The sequence below is a fragment of the Notolepis coatsorum genome (genome assembly GCF_963971535.1).
Source record: "Notolepis coatsorum genome assembly, chromosome: 5".
In the NCBI taxonomy this organism is placed as follows: domain Eukaryota; kingdom Metazoa; phylum Chordata; class Actinopteri; order Aulopiformes; family Paralepididae; genus Notolepis; species Notolepis coatsorum.
The window spans coordinates 206,115,422-206,141,164 of NC_140169.1; the positions used below are offsets into that span (position 1 = coordinate 206,115,422).

At 42.9% G+C, this 25,743-nt stretch overlaps 1 protein-coding gene across 1 annotated transcript in view; it reads left to right on the forward strand.

Moving 5' to 3' along the window:
* Window positions 1-24,250: 24,250 nt before the first annotated feature.
* The window catches only part of wnt6b (wingless-type MMTV integration site family, member 6b), a gene marked incomplete at its 3' end in the record, with an annotated part of 377,085 nt that continues 375,592 nt past the window's right edge, over window positions 24,251-25,743 (forward strand). The window contains exon 1 of the mRNA XM_084314860.1: window positions 24,251-24,606. Coding sequence (XP_084170986.1) covers window positions 24,527-24,606 — 80 coding nt within the window. The 5' untranslated portion in view covers window positions 24,251-24,526. The remainder of the gene's footprint in view (window positions 24,607-25,743) is intronic.

Sequence of the window (25,743 nt, forward strand, 5' to 3'; positions counted from 1 at the left end):
CATTGTTGCTCAGCTTGTGCCCTTCCTGATGGCTTGTCGTACAGAACATGTAAGTCGCTTTGGATAAAAGCGTCAGCTAAATGACTAAATGTAAATGTAAATGTAAATTTGTAGGGGCCATGTTTCGAATTGCAGTATCCCGTATAGGTGTTCTTTGAGGGTGTTTTTGAAAGTGGGTAGTGATTCACATTCCTTTACAGCTTTGGGTAGGGCGTTCCACATTGATGTGGCATAATTGCGAAACGTGTTTAGTTCATTGTTTGAGCCGAATCTGGGTTTAACATGATTTGTTGAGCTTCCTCTAGTGGTTGTGGTATTCACTGACCTTTGGGAAGTATTTTGACATGTACATGGGTACCTTAGTCGTATAGTGTATCTTGTAGACCAGGCCCATTGCAAGTTGCTGTACTCTGTCATCTACTCTAAGCCATCCTAGGTTGTCAAAGTGGGCAGGGGTGAGGTGGGTTCTGGGGGTAAGGTCAAGTAGTAGTAGTAGTAGCAGTGGTGGTGGGCCTGATCTCTGCCAACGACGAGAGGGCCTACCTGGAAGAGGTCAAGGTCCTGGCGGGATGGTGCCAGGAAAACAGCCTCTCCCTGAACGTCAGCAAAACAAAGGAGATGATTGTGGACTTCAGGAGGTCGGGGGTCAAGGACTACAGCCCCCTCAGCATCGACGGGGCACCGGTTGAGAGAGTCAACAGCTTCAAGTACCTCGGAGCCTACATATCCGAGGACTTGACATGGACCACACACATTAACAGTGTGGTGAAGAAGGCACGACAACGCCTCTACTTCCTCAGGCGCCTAAGGAAGTTCCAAGTCAGCCAGAAGATCCTTAAGAACTTCTACTCATGTACAATAGAGAGCATCTTGACCGGCAACATCACCTCCTGGTTTGGGAATAGCACTGCAAAAGACCAAAGCAGACTACAAAAAGTGACACGTTCAGCCGAACGCACAATTGGAGGGGGGCTCCCCACCATCCAGAACATTTACTACAAGCGTTGCAAGGGCAAGGCTAAGAGAATCATTAAAGACTCCAGTCACCCGAACAACTGCCTCTTCGAACTGCTGCGGTCAGGCAAGCGATACAGGAGTCTCAAGGCGAGCACAGAAAGACTCAGAAGTAGCTTCTATCCCCAGGCCATCAGGCTGCTAAACGAACAATGAATGAACACTACACAACAACAACCACCAAACGCACATAGCACACACATCCACACGCACACACTCACTTTAAACAAACACACTGTAGCACCCACTCCACACACTTTATAGCACACACCCACTTTAAACAAACACACTGTAGCACCCACTCCCCACACTTTATATTTATGGATGAAGGATTGCACTACAACTCGTACACCTTACTGTAAATTGTACCTAAAATTGTACCTCATCCCATTTCTGCTTTGCACTAGATAGTACTGTACATTAGTACACTGCATAGTATTGTGTATTGTATATTATATGGTAACCCAGAACATTGTACATATGTCTATACCGAACACTGTGACCTCATTTTCTTCTTCTAAATTCATGCTATATTATGTTATTATGTTATTTGATACTATCTTGTCTAGCACAGTCTCTGGAGCGTAACAGTAAGAAGCATTTTGTATGAAAGTATTCTGTACTTCTGTATGACAACTATTAAAGAACTTGAACTTGAACTTGACCAGTTTGTTTTGTGATGTTTGTAATTTAGATTTAAGCGCCTATGAGGTGCTTTGGTACCATGAGGTGCACGCATAGTTGTAGTATATTGAATGAGGGCTCCTGCCAGAGTCTTCAGGGTATTCTTGTTTCTTGAGAGGAGATCCGGTACAAGAATCTAGTTCGTTGGTTGACTTTTTTTATTACATTGGATGCCATTTTGTCACAGGAAAGATTTGCCTCTAGGATGGAACCCAGGTAGGTAATTTCGTCTTTCCTTGTGACAATATTGTCACCCATGCACTGCAACTGAGAAGCCGTCGGTCTTGCTGAGTTTGTTATTTGAACCGAAGAGAATGGACTCTGTTTTGCCCATGTGTAATGATAGTTTGTTATCAGCGAGCCATATGCAGATTTTGCCTATATAGTTCCGAGCTGAGGGTTTTTTCAACCTGCAACTTGTTCTTGTCAGAGACCAGCATGGCTGAGTCGTCCGCAAACAGGAACAAGTTGCAGTCACAGGCTGACGACATGTCATTTGCATAAATTAGGAAGAGTAGCGGTCCTAGTATGCTTCCTTGTGGAACACCACAGCTCACTGTGAGGGGGGGGGATAGAGTATACCGTTTACCTCTACCATCTGTTCTCTCCCCTCCAGGTAGGATTGCATCCAGCTCACTGATAAGCTATCAAAATCAATTGCTTTTAGCTTGTCAATCAGAATGGAGTGATTGACAGTATCGAAGGCCTTTTGTAGGTCCAGCATGACCATGCCGCAGTATTTGCCCGCGTCCACCTCTTGTTTGATGTGGTCGTTCAAATAGAGGAGGCATGTGTCAGGGAGCAGCTAGATATATAGCTTAGCACAAGGGCTGGAAGCAGTAGGGAGCAGCTAGCTATATAGCTTAGCACAAGGGCTGGAAGCAGTATAGGGACCAGCTAGCCTGCTTAGCACAAGGGCTGGAAGCAGTAGGGAGCAGCTAGCTATAGCTTAGCACAAGGGCTGGAAGCAGTATAGGGACCAGCTAGCATATAGCTTAGCATAAGGGCTGGAAGCAGTAGGGAGCAGCTAGCTATAGCTTAGCACAAGGGCTGGAAGCAGTATAGGGACCAGCTAGCTATAGCTTAGCACAAGGGCTGGAAGCAGTAGGGAGCAGCTAGCTATAGCTTAGCACAAGGGCTGGAAGCAGTATAGGGACCAGCTAGCCTATAGCTTAGCACAAGGGCTGGAAGCAGTAGGGAGCAGCTAGCTATAGCTTAGCACAAGGGCTGGAAGCAGTATAGGGACCAGCTAGCCTATAGCTTAGCATAAGGGCTGGAAGCAGTAGGGAGCAGCTAGCTATAGCTTAGCACAAGGGCTGGAAGCAGTATAGGGACCAGCTAGCTATAGCTTAGCACAAGGGCTGGAAGCAGTATAGGGACCAGCTAGCCTGCTTAGCACAAGGGCTGGAAGCAGTAGGGAGCAGCTAGCTATAGCTTAGCACAAGGGCTGGAAGCAGTATAGGGACCAGCTAGCCTATAGCTTAGCATAAGGGCTGGAAGCAGTAGGGAGCAGCTAGCTATAGCTTAGCACAAGGGCTGGAAGCAGTAGGGAGCAGCTAGCTATAGCTTAGCACAAGGGCTGGAAGCAGTATAGGGACCAGCTAGCCTATAGCTTAGCACAAGGGCTGGAAGCAGTAGGGAGCAGCTAGCTATAGCTTAGCACAAGGGCTGGAAGCAGTATAGGGACCAGCTAGCTATAGCTTAGCACAAGGGCTGGAAGCAGTATAGGGACCAGCTAGCCTATAGCTTAGCATAAGGGCTGGAAGCAGTAGGGAGCAGCTAGCTATAGCTTAGCACAAGGGCTGGAAGCAGTATAGGGACCAGCTAGCCTGCTTAGCACAAGGGCTGGAAGCAGTAGGGAGCAGCTAGCTATAGCTTAGCACAAGGGCTGGAAGCAGTATAGGGACCAGCTAGCCTATAGCTTAGCATAAGGGCTGGAAGCAGCTCAGTAGCTAACATAACAACTGTGGTTAAGGCCTTTATTAACCAGCAGCTCAGTAGCTAACATAACAACACTGTGGTTAAGGCCTTTAACCAGCAGCTCAGTAGCTAACATAACAACACTGTAGTTAAGGCCTTTAACCAGCAGCTCAGTAGCTAACATAACAACTGTGGTTAAGGCCTTTAACCAGCAGCTCAGTAGCTAACATAACAACTGTGGTTAAGGCCTTTATTAACCAGCAGCTCAGTAGCTAACATAACAACTGTGGTTAAGGCCTTTAACCAGCAGCTCATAGCTAACATAACAACACTGTGGTTAAGGCCTTTAACCAGCAGCTCAGTAGCTAACATAACAACACTGTGGTTAAGGCCTTTAACCAGCAGCTCAGTAGCTAACATAACAACACTGTAGTTAAGGCCTTTAACCAGCAGCTCAGTAGCTAACATAACAACTGCGGTTAAGGCCTTTAACCAGCAGCTCAGTAGCTAACATAACAACACTGTGGTTAAGGCCTTTAACCAGCAGCTCAATAGCTAACATAACAACACTGTGGTTAAGGCCTTTAACCAGCAGCTCAGTAGCTAACATAACAACACTGTGGTTAAGGCCTTTAACCAGCAGCTCAGTAGCTAACATAACAACACTGTAGTTAAGGCCTTTAACCGCAGCTCAGTAGCTATAACAACACTGTGGTTAAGGCCTTTAACCAGCAGCTCAGTAGCTAACATAACAACACTGTAGTTAAGGCCTTTAACCGCAGCTCAGTAGCTAACATAACAACACTGTAGTTAAGGCCTTTAACCAGCAGCTCAGTAGTTAACATAACAACACTGTAGTTAAGGCCTTTAACTGCAGCTCAGTAGCTAACATAACAACACTGTAGTTAAGGCCTTTAACCAGCAGCTCAGTAGCTAACATAACAACACTGTAGTTAAGGCCTTTAACCAGCAGCTCAGTAGCTAACATAACAACACTATGGTTAAGGCCTTTAACCAGCAGCTCAGTAGCTAACATAACAACACTGTAGTTAAGGCCTTTAACCGCAGCTCAGTAGCTAACATAACAACACTGTAGTTAAGGCCTTTAACCAGCAGCTCAGTAGCTAACATAACAACTGCGGTTAAGGCCTTTAACCAGCAGCTCAGTAGCTAACATAACAACACTGTGGTTAAGGCCTTTAACCAGCAGCTCAGTAGCTAACATAACAACACTGTGGTTAAGGCCTTTAACCAGCAGCTCAGTAGCTAACATAACAACACTGTGGTTAAGGCCTTTAACCAGCAGCTCAGTAGCTAACATAACAACACTGTAGTTAAGGCCTTTAACCGCAGCTCAGTAGCTATAACAACACTGTGGTAAGGCCTTTAACCAGCAGCTCAGTAGCTAACATAAGAACACTGTAGTTAAGGCCTTTAACCGCAGCTCAGTAGCTAACATAACAACACTGTAGTTAAGGCCTTTAACCAGCAGCTCAGTAGCTAACATAACAACACTGTAGTTAAGGCCTTTAACCAGCAGCTCAGTAGCTAACATAACAACTGTGGTTAAGGCCTTTAACCAGCAACTCAGTAGCTAACATAACAACTGTGGTTAAGGCCTTTAACCAGCAGCTCATAGCTAACATAACAACACTGTGGTTAAGGCCTTTAACCAGCAGCTCAGTAGCTAACATAACAACACTGTGGTTAAGGCCTTTAACCAGCAGCTCAGTAGCTAACATAACAACACTGTAGTTAAGGCCTTTAACCAGCAGCTCAGTAGCTAACATAACAACTGCGGTTAAGGCCTTTAACCAGCAGCTCAGTAGCTAACATAACAACACTGTGGTTAAGGCCTTTAACCAGCAGCTCAATAGCTAACATAACAACACTGTGGTTAAGGCCTTTAACCAGCAGCTCAGTAGCTAACATAACAACACTGTGGTTAAGGCCTTTAACCAGCAGCTCAGTAGCTAACATAACAACACTGTAGTTAAGGCCTTTAACCGCAGCTCAGTAGCTATAACAACACTGTGGTTAAGGCCTTTAACCAGCAGCTCAGTAGCTAACATAACAACACTGTAGTTAAGGCCTTTAACCGCAGCTCAGCAGCTAACATAACAACACTGTAGTTAAGGCCTTTAACCAGCAGCTCAGTAGCTAACATAACAACACTGTAGTTAAGGCCTTTAACCGCAGCTCAGTAGCTAACATAACAACACTGTAGTTAAGGCCTTTAACCAGCAGCTCAGTAGCTAACATAACAACACTGTAGTTAAGGCCTTTAACCAGCAGCTCAGTAGCTAACATAACAACACTGTGGTTAAGGCCTTTAACCAGCAGCTCAGTAGCTAACATAACAACACTGTAGTTAAGGCCTTTAACCGCAGCTCAGTAGCTAACATAACAACACTGTAGTTAAGGCCTTTAACCAGCAGCTCAGTAGCTAACATAACAACTGCGGTTAAGGCCTTTAACCAGCAGCTCAGTAGCTAACATAACAACACTGTGGTTAAGGCCTTTAACCAGCAGCTCAGTAGCTAACATAACAACACTGTGGTTAAGGCCTTTAACCAGCAGCTCAGTAGCTAACATAACAACACTGTGGTTAAGGCCTTTAACCAGCAGCTCAGTAGCTAACATAACAACACTGTAGTTAAGGCCTTTAACCGCAGCTCAGTAGCTATAACAACACTGTGGTAAGGCCTTTAACCAGCAGCTCAGTAGCTAACATAAGAACACTGTAGTTAAGGCCTTTAACCGCAGCTCAGTAGCTAACATAACAACACTGTAGTTAAGGCCTTTAACCAGCAGCTCAGTAGCTAACATAACAACACTGTAGTTAAGGCCTTTAACCAGCAGCTCAGTAGCTAACATAACAACTGTGGTTAAGGCCTTTAACCAGCAACTCAATAGCTAACATAACAACTGTGGTTAAGGCCTTTAACCAGCAGCTCAGTAGCTAACATAACAACTGTGGTTAAGGCCTTTAACCAGCAGCTCAGTAGCTAACATAACAACACTGTGGTTAAGGCCTTTAACCAGCAGCTCAGTAGCTAACATAACAACACTGTGGTTAAGGCCTTTAACCAGCAGCTCAGTAGCTAACATAACAACACTGTAGTTAAGGCCTTTAACCAGCAGCTCAGTAGCTAACATAACAACTGTGGTTAAGGCCTTTAAATAGCTGCACTCATAGAAGCCTGTATGTTGATGTAGCCTCATAAAGCTCACATTATAGCTGCACTCATAGGATGTTGATGTAGCCTCATAAAGCTGCATATGCTGCACTCATAGGAGCGTGTTGATGTAGCCTCATAAAGCTAACAAGAGTATATGTAATACTGTGGTTATGGCCTCTATAGTTAGCAGCTCATAGCTAACATAATACTGTGGTTAAGGCCTGCAGCAGCTCAGTAGCTAACATAACAACACTGTAGTTAAGGCCTTTAACCAGCAGCTCAGTAGCTAACATAACAACTGTGGTTAAGGCCTTTAAATAGCTGCACTCATAGGAGCCTGCATGTTGATGTAGCCTCATAAAGCTAACATTATAGCTGCACTCATAGGATGTTGATGTAGCCTCATAAAGCTGCATATGCTGCACTCATAGGAGCGTGTTGATGTAGCCTCATAAAGCTAACAAGAGTATATGTAATACTGTGGTTATGGCCTCTATAGTTAGCAGCTCATAGTTAACATAATACTGTGGTTAAGGCCTGCAGCAGCTCAGTAGCTAACATAACAACACTGTAGTTAAGGCCTTTAACCAGCAGCTCAGTAGCTAACATAACAACTGTGGTTAAGGCCTTTAAATAGCTGCACTCATAGAAGCCTGCATGTTGATGTAGCCTCATAAAGCTAACATTATAGCTGCACTCATAGGATGTTGATGTAGCCTCATAAAGCTGCATATGCTGCACTCATAGGAGCGTGTTGATGTAGCCTCATAAAGCTAACAAGAGTATATACTGTGGTTATGGCCTCTATAGTTAGCAGCTCATAGCTAACATAATACTGTGGTTAAGGCCTGCAGCAGCTCAGTAGCTAACATAACAACACTGTAGTTAAGGCCTTTAACCAGCAGCTCAGTAGCTAACATAACAACTGTGGTTAAGGCCTTTAAATAGCTGCACTCATAGAAGCCTGCATGTTGATGTAGCCTCATAAAGCTAACATTATAGCTGCACTCATAGGATGTTGATGTAGCCTCATAAAGCTGCATATGCTGCACTCATAGGAGCGTGTTGATGTAGCCTCATAAAGCTAACAAGAGTATATGTAATACTGTGGTTATGGCCTCTATAGTTAGCAGCTCATAGCTAACATAATACTGTGGTTAAGGCCTGCAGCAGCTCAGTAGCTAACATAACAACACTGTAGTTAAGGCCTTTAACCAGCAGCTCAGTAGCTAACATAACAACTGTGGTTAAGGCCTTTAACCTGTGGTTAAGGCCTTTAACCGCAGCTCAGTACGCTAACATAACAATACTGGTTACTGATTTATTATTTACATTGAAAAGATACAGAGATAATTTGTTAAAGCTGGACCAGCACACTACACCTAGGTTAGTAAACCTAGGCCCCAGATTCAGATTCAGATTCAGATTCCTTTATTTAGCCATTTGTGTAAAACATAATTGTTGCAGCAATACAGTGTATGCATTTCCTTTCTTTTTTCACAGAAAACAACACCAACACAGACAAGAAACGAAACAGTGCAGTGGGGGATTAATCAATAAATACATTATATAAAGTGAAGAGTGCAGGGATCCAGTACGGACTAGTGCAGTGCAGTCAGTGTCATTGTGCCAGTGTCACTTGGGGGCAGAGGGGGGGGGGTACCGAGGGGGGGGGGGGACCTGAGGCATTGATCAGCCTGGCGGCTGAGGGGAAGAAGCTCAGTCTGTGTCGAGCTTTCACAGCCTTTGGGATCCTCAGCCTTCTCCCAGAGGGGAGCAGGGTGAAGAGGCTGTGACCCTCTGCTAAAGCTCCACTCCTGCACTAAAGTCGGGGATTCAGTTGGACTCAGATCTGCTGCGTTCCCCCCTACCTGGTGACAGTGTACATCTCATAAAGTAGGGATAATCCACCCTGCTACACAAACATCTCAAAACAAACTGGTCAGACTACTGCTTGACCTTACTTCTAGAACCCACCTCGCCCCTGCCCACGTGACAACCTAGGATGGCTTAGAGTAGACGACAGAGTACAGCAACTTGCAATGGGCCTGTCTACAAGATACATACACGACCAAGGTATATGTGTACAGGTCAAAATACTTCCCAAAGGTCAGTGAATACCACGACCACAACACCATGGGAGCTCCACAAATCATGTTAAACCCAGATTAGGCTCAAACAGGGACTAAACACGTTTTGCAATTATGCCACATCAATGTGGAACGCCCTACCCAAAGATGTAAAGGAATGTGAATCACTACCCACTTTCAAAACACTCTCAAAGAACACCTACGGGAGACTGCAATTCGAAACTGGCCCCTGTAAATGTCCTAACCCAACCCCCTCCAATGTACAGTAAAGTACCAAACATGGTTTTGTCAATATTCCAATGTACAGTTGTGCTTGTGCAGTTGTACAGTGTGCCCCCCCACCCCTCCTACCCCCCCCCACCTATAATGTACGGTTCTACGTCAAATATATACTCTCTTTTCTAGACTCTTTTTGTATCACAAACAGTAGGCCTACTGTATTTGCAAATCTGGTATGTCATAAATGTATAGAAGTGTCTATCTGTATGTCACATGTCATGTTATGATGAATTGAAAATGGGGGTCCCTGATGTAAACAAGACGAACGTCTTTCTCTGGTCTGCATGCCCTTAACAATTGTATGTATTGAGCTGTACTGTATTGTACCCATTCTGCAATCTGTTAACAAAGTTTTCAATCAATCAATCAAAACCGTGGTCAGTCTGTGCGGAGAAACAAGGATAGCATGGTTGCCAGATCGGATTAACAATATCCGAACCGCCCATTGTTATCAAAGGTTTGTCAGATTAAGGCTGACTCTCAAATCTGGCAACACTGATGCGTTGCATTGTGGGGGATCCCGGTTTGAAATTTGAATTGAACCACGCTACAGACAGAGCCTGCACGTCGTGAGCAACGGAATTGCATCTTCTCCTCAGGTAATTGTGCAACACATATCTTTTATTATTTATAAGTAATGCGTGCCGCTGATATAAATGAGTGCTGTTTAGTCTGTGTTTTCAGTGACTACTGTAACGTTATTAGCTCGATATTATTAAACTGGCGGGATCTGTAAAATACCGGAGCTGCTAACTGGCTAACGGTATGACTAGCTAACGTTGTATACTGTACCCGGAGCTGCTAACGTTATGACTATGACAGCTAACTTTTGGTTCCTACTGTACCAGGAGCTGCTAACTGGCTAACGTTATGAGAGCTAACGTTGGGGTACATATATACTGTACCCGGAGCTGCTAACGTTATGACTATGAGAGCTAACTTTTGGTACCTACTGTACCAGGAGCTGCTAACTGGCTAACGTTATGAGAGCTAACGTTGGGGTACATACTGTACCCGGAGCTGCTAACGTTATGACTATGAGAGATAACTTTTGGTACCTATACTGTACCAGGAGCTGCTAACGTTATGAGAGCTAACGTTGGGGTACATACTGTACCCGGAGCTGCTAACTGGCTATCATTCAGGTGGGGCTTATAGTGTGAAAAGTATGCTAACCCTACTGTCATGCACTAATAAACTAACCTACACTGTAACACGCAACACTTTGATGAATATTGTTACTCAGCTGATAGAGTTGTAATAAAATATATAATTTCATTGTTGCAAATATACTGTTACAGTGCTGGATCTCATCAATGAGATGAACGCAGAAGACGGCTCAAGAACAACTACTTCAAGTGGTCGTAAGTGATGTATACATTTTTTTTATTGTGTGTGTGACTGACTGTATATATAATATATACTTTTTAATCTGGGACATCATTTTCAAAGAGTCATCCTGTAATGCCTTCTCTCTCTCTCTCCCAAGACGGTCAATATCTACCAAGTCTTCAAGATCTTCAAGTGGTCATGCTTGTAAGTGATGTATACAATGTTTTATTGTGTGTGTGACTGTGTATATATATACTTTTCAATCTGGGACTTTCATTTCAACAGCTGGAAAGGGTCATCCTGTGTTGATGGATGCTACTGTATATTGTATGTAGATGTGCATGACATGGACTAAATTAGAGGTCCTAGATATGCAAAATAATATTGAGAATCACTGGCCTTAGACTATCTACTAACGTATTCTCGCTCTCTCTCTAGGTTCATGGCCACTAATGACTTCAGACCTTCAGAAGGACAGTATGCTGGATGAGGAAGGTCTTGGCCATGCTGCAATGGCTCCTAGAAGACAAGAACGGAGAGGTGCTGGACCTGGCTGTCAAATGGTTTGTAATGCTACAGTATATTATGTAGATGTGCATGACATGGACTAAATTAGAGGTCCTAGATATGCAAAATAATATTGAGAATCACTGGCCTTAGACTATCTACTAACGTATTCTCGCTCTCTCTCTAGGTTCATGGCCACTAATGACTTCAGACCTTCAGAAGGACAGTATGCTGGATGAGGAAGGTCTTGGCCATGCTGCGATGGCTCCTAGAAGACAAGAACGGAGAGGTGCTGGACCTGGCTGTCAAATGGTTTGTAATGCTACAGTATATTATGTAGATGTGCATGACATGGACTAAATTAGAGGTCCTAGATATGCAAAATAATATTGAGAATCACTGGCCTTAGACTATCTACTAACGTATTCTCGCTCTCTCTCTAGGTTCATGGCCACTAATGACTTCAGACCTTCAGAAGGACAGTATGCTGGATGAGGAAGGTCTTGGCCATGCTGCGATGGCTCCTAGAAGACAAGAACGGAGAGGTGCTGGACCTGGCTGTCAAATGGTTTGTAATGCTACAGTATATTATGTAGATGTGCATGACATGGACTAAATTAGAGGTCCTAGATATGCAAAATAATATTGAGAATCACTGGCCTTAGACTATCTACTAACGTATTCTCACTCTCTCTCTAGGTTCATGGCCACTAATGACTTCAGACCTTCAGAAGGACAGTATGCTGGATGAGGAAGGTCTTGGCCATGCTGCGATGGCTCCTAGAAGACAAGAACGGAGAGGTGCTGGACCTGGCTGTCAAATGGTTTGTAATGCTACAGTATATTATGTAGATGTGCATGACATGGACTAAATTAGAGGTCCTAGATATGCAAAATAATATTGAGAATCACTGGCCTTAGACTATCTACTAACGCATTCTCGCTCTCTCTCTAGGTTCATGGCCACTAATGACTTCAGACCTTCAGAAGGACAGTATGCTGGATGAGGAAGGTCTTGGCCATGCTGCGATGGCTCCTAGAGGACAAGAACGGAGGTGCAGGACCTGGCTGTCAAATGGTTTGTAATGCTACAGTATAAATTATTGTATTACATCACGCTCACCATCAATGACTCCACCATCACCCCTCCCCCCTAGTCCGCAACCTCTGTGTCATCCTCGACCCCACCCTCTCATTTGACCCCATGTCCGCTCCATTGTCAAAACTTCATATTTTCACCTCCGCAACATTGCCAAAATCCGTCACTGCCTCTACCCCCTGCTGCTGAATCCCTCATACACGCCTTCATCTTTTCCCTCCTGGACTACTGTAACTCCCTCCTCACTGGCATCACCTCCCGCTCCCTCCATAAACTGCAGATGGTCCAAAACTCAGTTGCCCGCCTCCTCACTAACACCCGGTCCCGCGAACACATCACTCCTGTCCTCCACTCCCTCCACTGGCTCCCGATCAAGGAACGCATTAACTTCAAAACACTACTCCTCACCTTCAAAGCCATCCATAGCCTGGCCTCACCCTGGTCTTAAACTTTTTACACCAAGAGAACGGTGGGGAGAGAATATATACATATGATGGGGAGAGAATATATACATACAGTGGGGAGGAGACTGTACATTAGGAGGGGGTGGGTGGGTGGGAGAGAAATATACATATAATAGACAGTCTCCTCCCCACCGTATGTATATATTCTCTCCCCACCATATGTATATTTCTCTCCCACCCACCCACCCCCTCCTAATGTACAGTCTCCTCCCCACCGTATGTATATATTCTCTCCCCACCATATGTATATATTCTCTCCCCACCATATGTATATTTCTCTCCCACCCCCTCCTAATGTACAGTCTTCTCCCCACCGTATGTATATATTCTCTCCCCACCATATGTATATTTCTCTCCCACCCACCCACCCCCTCCTAATGTACAGTCTCCTCCCCACCGTATGTATATATTCTCTCCCCACCATATGTATATATTCTCTCCCCACCATATGTATATTTCTCTCCCACCCCCTCGTAATGTACAGTCTCCTCCCCACCGTATGTATATATTCTCTCCCACCCCCTCCTAATGTACAGTCTCCTCCCCACCGTATGTATATTCTCTCCCCACCATATGTATATATTCTCTCCCACCCCCTCCTAATGTACAGTCTCCTCCCCACCGTATGTATATATTCTCTCCCCACCGTATGTATATTTCTCTCCCACCCACCCCCTCCTAATGTACAGTCTCCTCCCCACCGTATGTATATATTTTCTCCCACCCCCTCCTAATGTACAGTCTCCTCCCCACCGTATGTATATATTCTCTCCCCACCGTATGTATATTTCTCTCCCACCCACCCCCTCCTAATGTACAGTCTCCTCCCCACCGTATGTATATTCTCTCCCCAACGTATGTATATATACCGCCATCTTTCTCCCGGGTTGGTGTGATCACATGACTGACAAAGCCGTGCAGTGATGGGCCAGAAGTCAATTCGATTGCATCCAGGCTCGATTGCTTATCCTGTCTGGGTAGCCCGGATGATGGTTTTTTACATCGAATTTTATACACCGCAATTATGCATCGAATGCATCAATCAATCAAGACCCGCGTTGCAGGCACTGCATTCCGTTCTCAGAATGGATTTGAGAGAGATCATCAGCAGGCTATATATGATATTCAGACTCTAGATCTATTTGCAGAGCCAGATGAGATGAGGCAACCTGTGCGATTGGCTCTTGACAACTAATTTTGCACGTACTGTATAGGCTACAGACAGTATGTGTGTATGCGCGCACTGCGGGAGGTGGCCAGAAGCGCGCAACTAGCCAACTACTATTATTACTACTATATTAATACAGTTTTATCCATGGCAAAGCGCTCCAGCGCTTGAATACGGCCGGGGGATCCGCTCTATACAATGCAGACCCACGGCTCTCGTATTATAATGAGCCCGCGAGGCGTGTTATTATTAGAGTTAATAATATTGTATATTGTTTCCACTGCCTTTTTATTCTATTTTTACTTCTCCACTGTACTATAACTATGTCTTCTACTACCTGTACCTCCCCTCCCCCCGGCCCTCCCCATGCTGCTGAATTTATATTATTTTATGAATACAACGTTTAATGTTCGCTAACGTAGAGAAACGTCAGACGTAATTCGAGATACGTCAGACGTACTTCGAGATACTTCCGTACTTTCCGCCAATCAGCGCATTGCCCTGTCACAGGAGTAATAGTCCTGTGGCAGGGCGGAAGTTCCAATCTGGACCGAGGCTCCGAGTCTGCAGCTGGACCCTATTGGATCTCGCTGTACAGCGTTATTGAGATCAATATTGAATTTTTTCGCCATGGCATTCAAAATTCATATATACACCCATGGCCGCCTAGTTATAGTTGAAAGTGGGGGTGCAAGATTCTTTTTTATTCTTTTTTTTTTATTTAATTTTTTTTACATTTAATGAACACCTGTATGTGCAATTTCCTGCAATATAGAGCCTTCAATCTTGACCAAAATAAAGCTGCTCTTTTCACTATAAAACTCAGTTTATATTGCAGTATGATAGCTATAATAATAATAACTTCACTGCAAGGGCTCTTTTAGCTAACGCTAGCTAGGCACGTATGATAGCCAATTACTATTATAATAATAATAATAATAACTTTCCCATCCTCCCAAAGCCCCTCTGGCCCCGTTCACATCCGCAGCGGCAGTACCAACAACAACAACAATTAATTGACGCTATCAATAGCCCCAGTGAGCGCGGCGGCTGGCTGAATGAATGAATGAAAACTTTATTTAACAGATTGCAGAATGGGTACAATACAGTACGGCTCAATACACACAATTGTTAAGGTGATGCAGACCAGAGAAAGACGTTTGTCTTGTTTACATCAGGGTCCATACTAGCCCCTTTCGTGACTGTGCTGCACCGAGTGAATCCACAGTCACTTGCTCCTCAATGGGAAACCAACCTAGATTTACCCTGAAGGACTGGTTCTGGCCGAACCGTTCGTTATACAAGTATCACAGAGACATTACAAATGTGCTCACAGTTGCACGAGGGTTTCGGACAGAGATACGGGATGGTGCGCAGGCGCTGTGATCACCCAACGGCGGAAATAATGCCGCTTTGAGCAGTTTATAAAAAAATATTAAAAATATTTATTAGCAACGCCGAGCTTTCAAACCATCCCGTATCTCTGTCCGAACATATACAGAAATAAATACAGTAAAACATACATGACATCATGACATTTATGGCATAGGGACATACATGACATACAGGTATATACTGTAGTACTGTTACATTTGTGACATATACGATATGCAAATAATATACAGTACTGTTACCCAGAGATCCTAACAGAAAATATTATATATATATGATGGGGATGAGACTGTACATTAGGAGGAGGGGGGGGGGGGGGGGTGGACATTTACGGTGGCCAGTTTCGAATTGCAGTCTCCCGTAGGTGCTCTTTAAGAGCGGTTTTGAATGTGGGCAGGGGTAAAGTGGGTTTTAGGAGTGAGGTTAAGCAGTAGTCTGACCAGTTTGTTTTGTGATGTTTGTAATCTTGTTTTTAGTGCCTTTGAGGTGCTTTGGTACCATGAGGTGCAGGCATAGTCGTAGTACCCTTGAATGAGTACTGAGAGTACCCATGATTTTTGCCATTTTGTTATCGTGAAATTGGTATTAAATTTAATTCTGATTGGCATTAAAAAGTCTTAAAGCCTTAAATCTGACTGGGCTAAACCCTGGTTATTTTCAGCCCAATTTATTCATTTCACTGCAAACCATCTGATCAATATATCACCCATACTACATAAAGCATTTACTGACGATCACGTAATTATAAACGCCGCCCCCCCCCCCCTTTCCTCCGTGCATGATGACGCATAACGTATACGATCATATACAGTTGAATTTTTTAATATAGCGTGTCTAGGGAATAAACGGCAATCGATGCATTTAGGTCTATAACTCACGTTCTAGGAATTACTACAGAAAATGATAAAACATACTTATATTCTAGAAGGTATTTTTGTATTTTTGTATGAATGAAAAAGTATAACGTTCCTACATCCTGAACAATAGATACTCGATGTTGAATGCAGGCATTAAAGTGTTCCGTCTCAAGACGGATTTCCGTCAATTTGATTGGGGAGATCCGTCAATTTGATTCGCAGTCTAACGGAATTGACTACCTGGTATAATATGATTTGTAGATGCATACAGATTGAAACAAAATTGAGCCAATCAGAGGCGCCAAATATCATGAAAAGGGAATTTTTTCTACCGAGGCGGCGCCAAGCAGTCATCACTCAGGGACTCGAGTGGTTGCAGCTGGAGGCTATTGGGCGAGTGACATTTGCGAGGTCTGTCCGCCACATGGCAGGGTAACAAAATAGTTGTGTCCCCTGCTGTGGTTGTGAGTATAGTATACGTTTATTAGCTTAACTCCGTAGCAACATCACACAGGTGTATCTGTAGACAGTCTCCTCCCCACCGTATATATCTTTTTTCCTACCACCCACCCCCTCCTAATGTACAGTCCCGGACTTTCCAGTGAATCATAGTGTCCTTTTTTTTCATTTTCCCAGATGCACCATGCACCAAGGATCCAGCTGATTACTGCCAATCTGGAGGATTGTTCCTTATCTGCTCTTCACTTGTGCCACTGATTCATTGACCTTTTGTGGTGTGGTATGTTTTGATTTTTACTTAGTAATACACTGTATAGTTGGGATTCTGAATTAAACAGTATAATGTTCACATATATTATGGAGCCCCCAGGGGTCGGGAGAATATTGTGGAAAACAATATAAAACTGAAATGGTAAAGCTAAAAAACTGTAGACCTGACCACAACCCCCTCGGTTCAACAGCACAATATGTTGCTTTCTCCGCTTTTAAAAGTTGAAATCATCTGATGACATTGAAGGGATAGTTCAGAATTGTGGACATAAAGTTTAATTTACTACTTGGCCATTATGTTATGTTCAATGGACTGCACTTATATAGCAATAGCGCTTTTATCCAAAGCGCGTATGGCCTCTCATTCACCTATTCACACACATTCACACACCAATGGTGGCAGCTGCCATGCATATTGATCCATAAATAGTGTTTAGATTGTACTTCTATAGGTTTTTAACTTTACATACTGTATTTAAACATTATATTTGAACAAACACTGCAAGCTAAAGTTTTAAATCATTTGAATCTGTTTTATACAGCACACTTGCTTCCAAAATAAAGCAGTTTTACAATCCTGATCGTTTGTTAACACTTTTTGTTAAAGCTTTTTGTTTCTAACAATCTGTACAATAAAAGTGTTTCTCTGCTGAACTTTGAGTTCTGTCACTTAATTGAAGGAGTTTGATTGTAATAATTATGGGAAAGCCTGTAAAATAACAGTGTTTCACTGCTGAACTTTAAGTTCTGTCACTTTATTGAAGGAGTTTGATTGTAATAATTGAGGAAAAACCTGTGAAATAACGGTGTTTCATTGCTGAACTTTAAGTTCTGTCACTTAATTGAAGGAGTTTGATTGTAATAATTATGGGAAAACCTGTAAAATAACAGTGTTTCACTGCTGAACTTTAAGTTCTGTCACTTTATTGAAGGAGTTTGATTGTAATAATTGAGGAAAAACCTGTGAAATAACAGTGTTTCACTGCTGAACTTTAAGTTCTGTCACTTTATTGAAGGAGTTTGATCGTAATAATTTAGGAAAAATCTGTGAAATAACAGTCTTTCACTGCTGAACTTTGAGTTCTGTCACTTTATTGAAGGAGTTTGATTGTAATAATTATGGGAAAACCTGTAAAATAACAGTGTTTCACTGCTGAACTTTAAGTTCTGTCACTTAATTGAAGGAGTTTGATTGTAATAATTGAGGAAAAACCTGTGAAATAACAGTGTTTCACTGCTGAACTTTAAGTTCTGTCACTTTATTGAAGGAGTTTGATCGTAATAATTTAGGAAAAACCTGTGAAATAACAGTCTTTCACTGCTGAACTTTGAGTTCTGTCACTTTATTGAAGGAGTTTGATTGTAATAATTATGGGAAAACCTGTAAAATAACAGTGTTTCACTGCTGAACTTTAAGTTCTGTCACTTAATTGAAGGAGTTTGATTGTAATAATTGAGGAAAAACCTGTGAAATAACAGTGTTTCACTGCTGAACTTTAAGTTCTGTCACTTTATTGAAGGAGTTTGATCGTAATAATTTAGGAAAAACCTGTGAAATAACAGTCTTTCACTGCTGAACTTTGAGTTCTGTCACTTAATTGAAGGAGTTTGATTGTAATAATTATGGGAAAACCTGTCAAATAACAGTGTTTCACTGCTGAACTTTAAGTTCTGTCACTTTATTGAAGGAGTTTGATCGTAATAATTGAGGAAAAACCTGTGAAATAACAGTGTTTCACTGCTGAACTTTGAGTTCTGTCACTTAATTGAAGGAGTTTGATTGTAATAATTATGGGAAAACATGTAAAATAACAGTGTTTCACTGCTGAACTTTGAGTTCTGTCACTTAATTGAAGGAGTTTGATTGTAATAATTATGGGAAAACATGTAGAATAACAGTGTTTCACTGCTGAACTTTGAGTTCTGTCACTTAATTGAAGGAGTTTGATTGTAATAATTCTGGGAAAACATGTAAAATAACAGTGTTTCACTGCTGAACTTTGAGTTCTGTCACTTAATTGAAGGAGTTTGATTGTAATAATTCTGGGAAAACATGTAAAATAACAGTGTTTCACTGCTGAACTTTAAGTTCTGTCACTTTATTGAAGGAGTTTGATCATAATAATTTAGGAAAAACCTGTGAAATAACAGTGTTTCACTGCTGAACTTTAAGTTCTGTCACTTTATTGAAGGAGTTTGATCGTAATAATTTAGGAAAGACCTGTGAAATAACAGTGTTTCACTGCTGAACTTTGAGTTATGTCACTTAATTGAAGGAGTTTCATCGTAAATGTAGGGAAAACTTGTGAAATAACAGTGTTTCACTGCTGAACTTTAAGTTCTGTCACTTTATTGAAGGTGTTTGATCATAATAATGTAGGAAAAAACCTGTAAAATAACAGTGTTTCACTGCTGAACCTAACCTGTCAATTAACAGTGATTCTCTGTTCTCGGGTTCTCAAATAATAAACAGAATTATCTGTAAATTTATTGCTTTTCCACTTTATTTTAATTAGGGTATTTCAATGTAAATTCTACAGAATATCTCTGGCACCAAGCTGCCGGACTTCTACCGTTTTTTTACCGATTTTTTCTTACAGTGCAGTGTACTCGGGCCGCAATCAGCCAGTCAGTCATTGCCGCCTACTGGGCCGATTCCGCCAACGTTCACCGCTTCCGGCAACCCCGGACATGGCCCAGTGTACTCGGGCCGGAATCGGCCAGTCAGTCATTGCCGCCTACTGGGCCGATTCCGCCAATTCCGGACGTTCACCGCTTCCGGCAACCCCGGACCTGGCCCAGTGTACTCGGGCCGGAATCGGCCAGTCAGTCATTGCCGCCTACTTGGCCGACTCTGGCAGCCGGACTTGGGCCGACTAATTTCTTTCGGCCTGCCGGATACAGGCCATTAATGGGCCGGAACTTTTTGGCCACCTGGGGATCCCCGCTTTCTAGTCTTGCACAAGGTCCAATCAGCATGGGTATGGGTGGGTTAATTTTCCATTGATGGGGATTTGATTGGCTGTTTTTAAATAAATTGCGGCCGCAGGATTAATAATGTTAACGTTAGTTCCGCCTGAGAAACAAATATACTAATTAAAGTGGTCAGACAACGTAAATGGCAAATGGCTGCTTTTTTATATAGCGCTTTTATACAAATCGCTTTACAATTTGTTCCTCACATTTGACCCATTCACTCACACATCCACACACCGACGGCGGAGGCAACCATGCAAGGTGGCAACCTGCTCATCGGGAGCAATTAAGGGTTAAGTGTCTTGCTCAAGGACACATCGACACGCTGCCCGGGAGGAGCGGGAATCGGACTGGGAGCCTCCGGATTGCCAGACGACTGCTCTACCTCCCGAGCCACTGTCGCCCGTAATTGGATAGACTTTGAAGATGGATCAAATGCAGAGGACCGGGTGTGCGTAGTCGACCTACAATGTACCCAAGAGTTTCCTTTCCTTTCATGTTTTTGACGGATGGAGAGGAGGGTTTGGCCCACGAGCCACGTGTTGAATAGAATAGATAACAGTGTTATCACTGGAGAGCATGCTGGCACCTCCAGCACCATACTGTACATCCCAGAGGACTGTAGTGATGTCATACCTCACTATAAACACACACCGTATGACTGCACTCTTTCTCTCTCTCATTACACACACACACACATGCTTGTGCACCAACATACATACACACACATGCTCGTCCACACACACACACACACACACACACATGCTCGTCCACACACACACACACACACACACACACACACACACACACACACACACACACACACACACACACACACACACACACACACACACACACCTGCTTGTGCACAAACACGCACACAGACATACACACATGTTCGTACACACTCATGCACACACTGTAGTACTTTTTTTTTTACTGCACTCAACAATTTTCAGTTTTCTCTCTCGCTCTCTGACAATCAGGGGCGGAGCTAGGGGGTGGCTACCTGGGCTCAAGCCCCGGATGTATTCTGAAAAGCCCTGAATCTATTTAAAAAAAAATAAAAAAATAATAAAAAAAATGTTGTTTTTTTTTTGTTTTTTTTTACACAATTCATCATTGTTACATGAAAATATGTTTGCACCAGATTTAGCAGAAGCTAATTTTCATCTGTGGTCTATCCAGCTGCTAACTGTATTTGAGTGAGTTAAGTCTTGGTGTTATGGTAGACTCAGACCTAAGCTTTAAATCACAATCAACAAGTTGACAAAAACTTAATTCTTCCACCTTAGAAATATAGCTAAAGTACGGCCATTTATAAATCAAAAGGACGCTGAAAACCAGATCCATGCCTTTATCTCAAGCCGACTCGACTACTGTAATGCACTCCTTACCGGCCTCCCGAAAAAATACGATGATAACTATTTTATTGCAATGCACTATTGCATTATTTTATTCTATTTTACTAACTATTTTATTGCACTGCACTATTTTACTTTGTATCAGTGAATCATAGACGCCTGGCCATAAGAGCATTCGGAGCATCTCTGCTCTCCCACTATTGAACTTGGGGGAGCAAAGGTATGATCTTGCTCCACCACTTTTTGATTATATGAAAAATATGATATATCCCCCCCCCAATATATAAATCTAACCATAACTACGTTATGGTTAACTGAGTTTTATAGTGAAAAGAGCAGCTTTATTGGTCAAGATTGAAGGCTCTATATTGCAGGAAATTGCACGTACAGGTTCATTAAATTCAAAAAAAATCTGTCGTGGAGGGGGTCGTGCCGGACCGCCTCCAAACCACCCCTTGCCTGCCAAAAAAAAAAAAAAAAAAAAAAAAAGGGGGCCCATCTGGGCTAAGCCCCGGATCTCCTACAATCCTAAATCCGCCCCTGCTGACAATCCCTCTCTTCCAATGTCTTTCTCTCACTCATAGATTCCCCTAATTTTGCTCTCTCTCTCTCTCTCTCTCTCTCTCTCTCTCTCTCTCTCTCTCTCTCTCGCTCTCTCTCTCTCTCTCTCTCTCTCTCTCTCTGAGTGACAGTGAGGATTTCGCTTGTTGCCTGAAGCAACGTCACGCCAAGTTTGGAAGATGAGTGTTTTTTTTTTTTCTGTCTTTCATCCAAGGAAAAGCCACTCAGGCTGCGCGGGGCTCAGACAGCCGCCTCTCTACCTGCAGCCTGGGCGAAAATAACCCGACCTCACAACGCTGTCAAGCCACAGGAAACCAGAGTAGCAGTAACACTTCCTGTTGAGCAATTGTACCTTCAAAACAAAAGCGCAGGAATTGACACTTCCTTTAAATTGATTGATTGATTGATTGAAAACTTTATTTAACAGATTGCTGAATGGGTACTGTACAGTACGGCTCAATACACACAATTGTTAAGGGGATGCAGACCAGAGAAAGACGTTCGTCTTGTTTACACCAGGGTCCCCCATTTTCAATTCATAATGACATTCATGACATACACAATGAAAAAAGTACTCATATAAAATACTCATATCACTCACTAAATCATATGGAATCCTGAGATATGATGGAGGCGGCCTATTTTGGTGAAAGCTATGGGCCTTTGGAAAGTGTAACTTGTAAAAGTGTGAAAGTGTAGCGCCATAACTTTCAGGCTAAACAGAGAACTGACAAAGTACAACACAAGAAGTACAAAAACTACTTTTTCAAGGTCCAAACAACTTATTCGTCTCTTCCAGAGCGTCCGACACGGATCCGTACAATAGCGCGCTGTCTTTTCTTTTCGGCACTATTTTCTAATTTTTTGGCGGAGGGACACCATTTTTTGTGACCATATTAGGAACACCGGCCCCCACACACACAGCAAATATCAATCCGCAGCTCTGACCGGAAGCCTATAAAAGCCTCCGTCGACCACAGCTCCCGTTTTTCCAAACTTTCCTCCAGCACGACCGGTCGCAGAGTAAATTCCTACGGGGAAAACCCGCTCTGCTCTAGATTTCGAAACAACCTTGTAAGTACTATTTATACTAATCTGTTGGACTTCTTATAGCATTCGTTAACTTTTATGACCGTCTATAGTGTTTGTGAGATGTTTTTCCAGAGATTCTGGTCATATTTTCCATCAAAAAGCTTGTTTTGAAATGTACCGTGGGCCCATACAGATCTTCCCAGAGGAAAACTTCCTGTGGTTTAGGTAGCATCAGCGCTAGCTGCGGGCTAACGCACGGCTAACGGCAACACAGTTGACGTATTTATTTCGCAAATGCAGTGTTTTCAAATAAGCCACATTGCTGTATTTAGTGTATTCATTAGTGGGTCATATTCCTATATGTAACATATCTCATTTTGTCAACTTAGAATTGACGGCAGTGTCTAGATGCTGGAACTAGCTCCCATGCTAGTGCAGATGCTAACAGCACCGGCTGAGATCCAGGAACAGCGCAGTCATTCCCTACCCAGGACAAAACCTTCAAGAAGGGAGAGGTTCTAGAAGGAAGACAAGGCTCTATGAAGATAATGGGGTAAGTTTGAAGAAAATTTTTAACACACACATGAACGTTTTATAATTATCATCACAATATGTAAAAAAAAATTATATATTTTTTTATCAAATCTAGTTTAATTAATTAATTAATAACTTTTGAACAATAGATGCTATTTCTAATCTGTCAGCTGTTCTATATTGCCAACAAGATTGTCTACATTTCATTCAATATACATAAATCTGATTTAAGCAAGGAAAGTGTAATTTAATACATTTTTATCTTCCAAGTTTAATTTCAACAAGTTCAAGTGCAACTATATATGAACCATAATAATAAATTATGATGATAATCATACACTTATTTTATATCATTGGAAAGCCCTAGTTGTTAGCTTTAAAATGGCACCAAATATGAGGTACTTTGAAATACCGAGTAACTAATAATCTATCACAAACCAATGCAATATCATGTTCAGGGATTTCCTAAATACAAAATAGCCCTGGAAGATCGATGCATTTGTGAATAATGTCCGCAATAGCGCATAGATACGCTTGTCACGCGGGCTTTTATTCTGAAATAAACAAGGCTGCTTCAGAACGGAACGAGTTCTTATTTCCGCGCACTTGACAGCCAGCAGCTGAGCACGGCCTGGTTCTAGTGAGACTGGAGTCTAGAGAGTGAGGAGTGAGAAGCGCGCAGGAGGGCAGGAGACAAATCCAGCCGGTACATCCACAGCTACGATATCTCCTATTACTGTTTGCGCCATAAACGTCAACGTTGATCGAATATCAGCCTATACTTTTTTTTTTTTTTTTTTATAAACTCGTCTAGTCTCTGAATACACCTCTCTCCCTCTCTGCCCAAAACGCCTGGCTTCATTCCATCCCCCGCAGGGCTTCGGGAGTCTCCTGGCTGCTGCCAGATAACACATCTCTTCACTGCTTTATTGGAATTCGGGTGCCTTTCACTCAGGACGCGCCGTGTGTACGGTACCCCTCTCTCTCTCTCGCCCTTCTCCTCCTCCTCCTGTATTGACGGGGGTCTGTGCTGTGGATCAAACGACAATGAAGGAGAGATTAAAGACACACTCGATCACGGATCCCTCGTTCTTCTTACCCTCCGGGTCGTTTGGGTCGCGGGGTTGCCTTTGTTGTTAACGCGCGCTGGGGAGACGAGCGCACGTGTTGGAGATGGTGACTTTTTACGCACTCGAAACCCCGTTCCGCTGAACAACTGCAAACATAAGACAATTGATCGCACTGACCAGGAGCGGTGGTCGTTTTAATAAACTGCCTGGATCCTTCTCTATCTCTCTCTATATACCAGATGATTCCTTCTTCTTCTCTGTGACCTCACACCATGTCGGCCCCACTACCGCGGATCCAACTCGCCATGTTCTTCATCCTGCTGTGTCCGGTCAACATCATTGGACTGTGGTGGTAAGTCGTGCAAGTTATGATCGATTCATATGCATTGTGCTCGTTTCAACCTGGCTATTTTTTGTTACAGTTTGGATTTACGGTTTCTTCTCCATCAGCTGTGTGTCTGCGTGTCGTAATCATATATGCTTCGTCTACTGGATCAAAACTTGGATATTCTTAACTTTTGGATCGGTGATTACTGAGCTAGTGTGTTTCCAGGTGGGCTACACGCTCATTAGAAGGTAATTTAGTGATTGCAACTGTGGGCCATAATAATACAGTATGAGGCTCCCTTCCGTTTGTCACTTCTTCTGGATAGTGGTGTATTAGACATGCGATGTCATGTTCATTATCGGTCAAATGTAAAACAAATGCTGTAACTGAACATTCTGCGATTTATCGAATTGGAATTTCGTACGAACAGCAACGGCACATAGACTGTATAATCTGGATAATACAATTGCAAGTTATGAATATAAATAGACTAGATAATATTTCATGAATATTAATCTATTTTTGTTAGGTTACATTACATTGGTGCAGTGGGATATCGATGTCTAAATATAGATGAGTGTGCTTCAATGGCACATTTGCCCTAGATGCATTATATATTATTTTCACTTGATTCTGTCCCCATGGACATGGCACATAACATTTCTGGCCTGCTGCTGACAGTTATTTTTTCTATTACAAACAAACTAAAGGTGTAATGTTCACATGGAAACCAAAATGTTGAAAACTGGGTCAGACGCATATAGTTATTATGGAAGAGTAGCGGTATGAACCCATAGGGTTACAGGGTGACAGACTAGACGCTAGACTTCTATAGTTTGAGCCTTGAGGTGAAAGAGTTGAACAACTTCAGCCTACAGTAACTGTCTATCTGGTCTGAGAGCTGGAGGGAGAGAGAGAGAAAGAGAGAAAGAGAGAGTGAGAGAGGGGGGGGGGGTATATGGTTCAATGTGTGTGTGTGTATGGCAGATAAATGCACTATAGTAGAGCGGTGTGTGTGTGTGTGTGTATATTATGTGTGTGTGTGTGTCATGTAGAGCGATAGAGAGGGAGAGAGAGAGGGAGATAAATAGAAAGAGAGACAGAGAGGGAGAGGGAGAGAGACAGAGATAGAGCAAGAAGGAGAGAGAGAGAGAGAGAGAG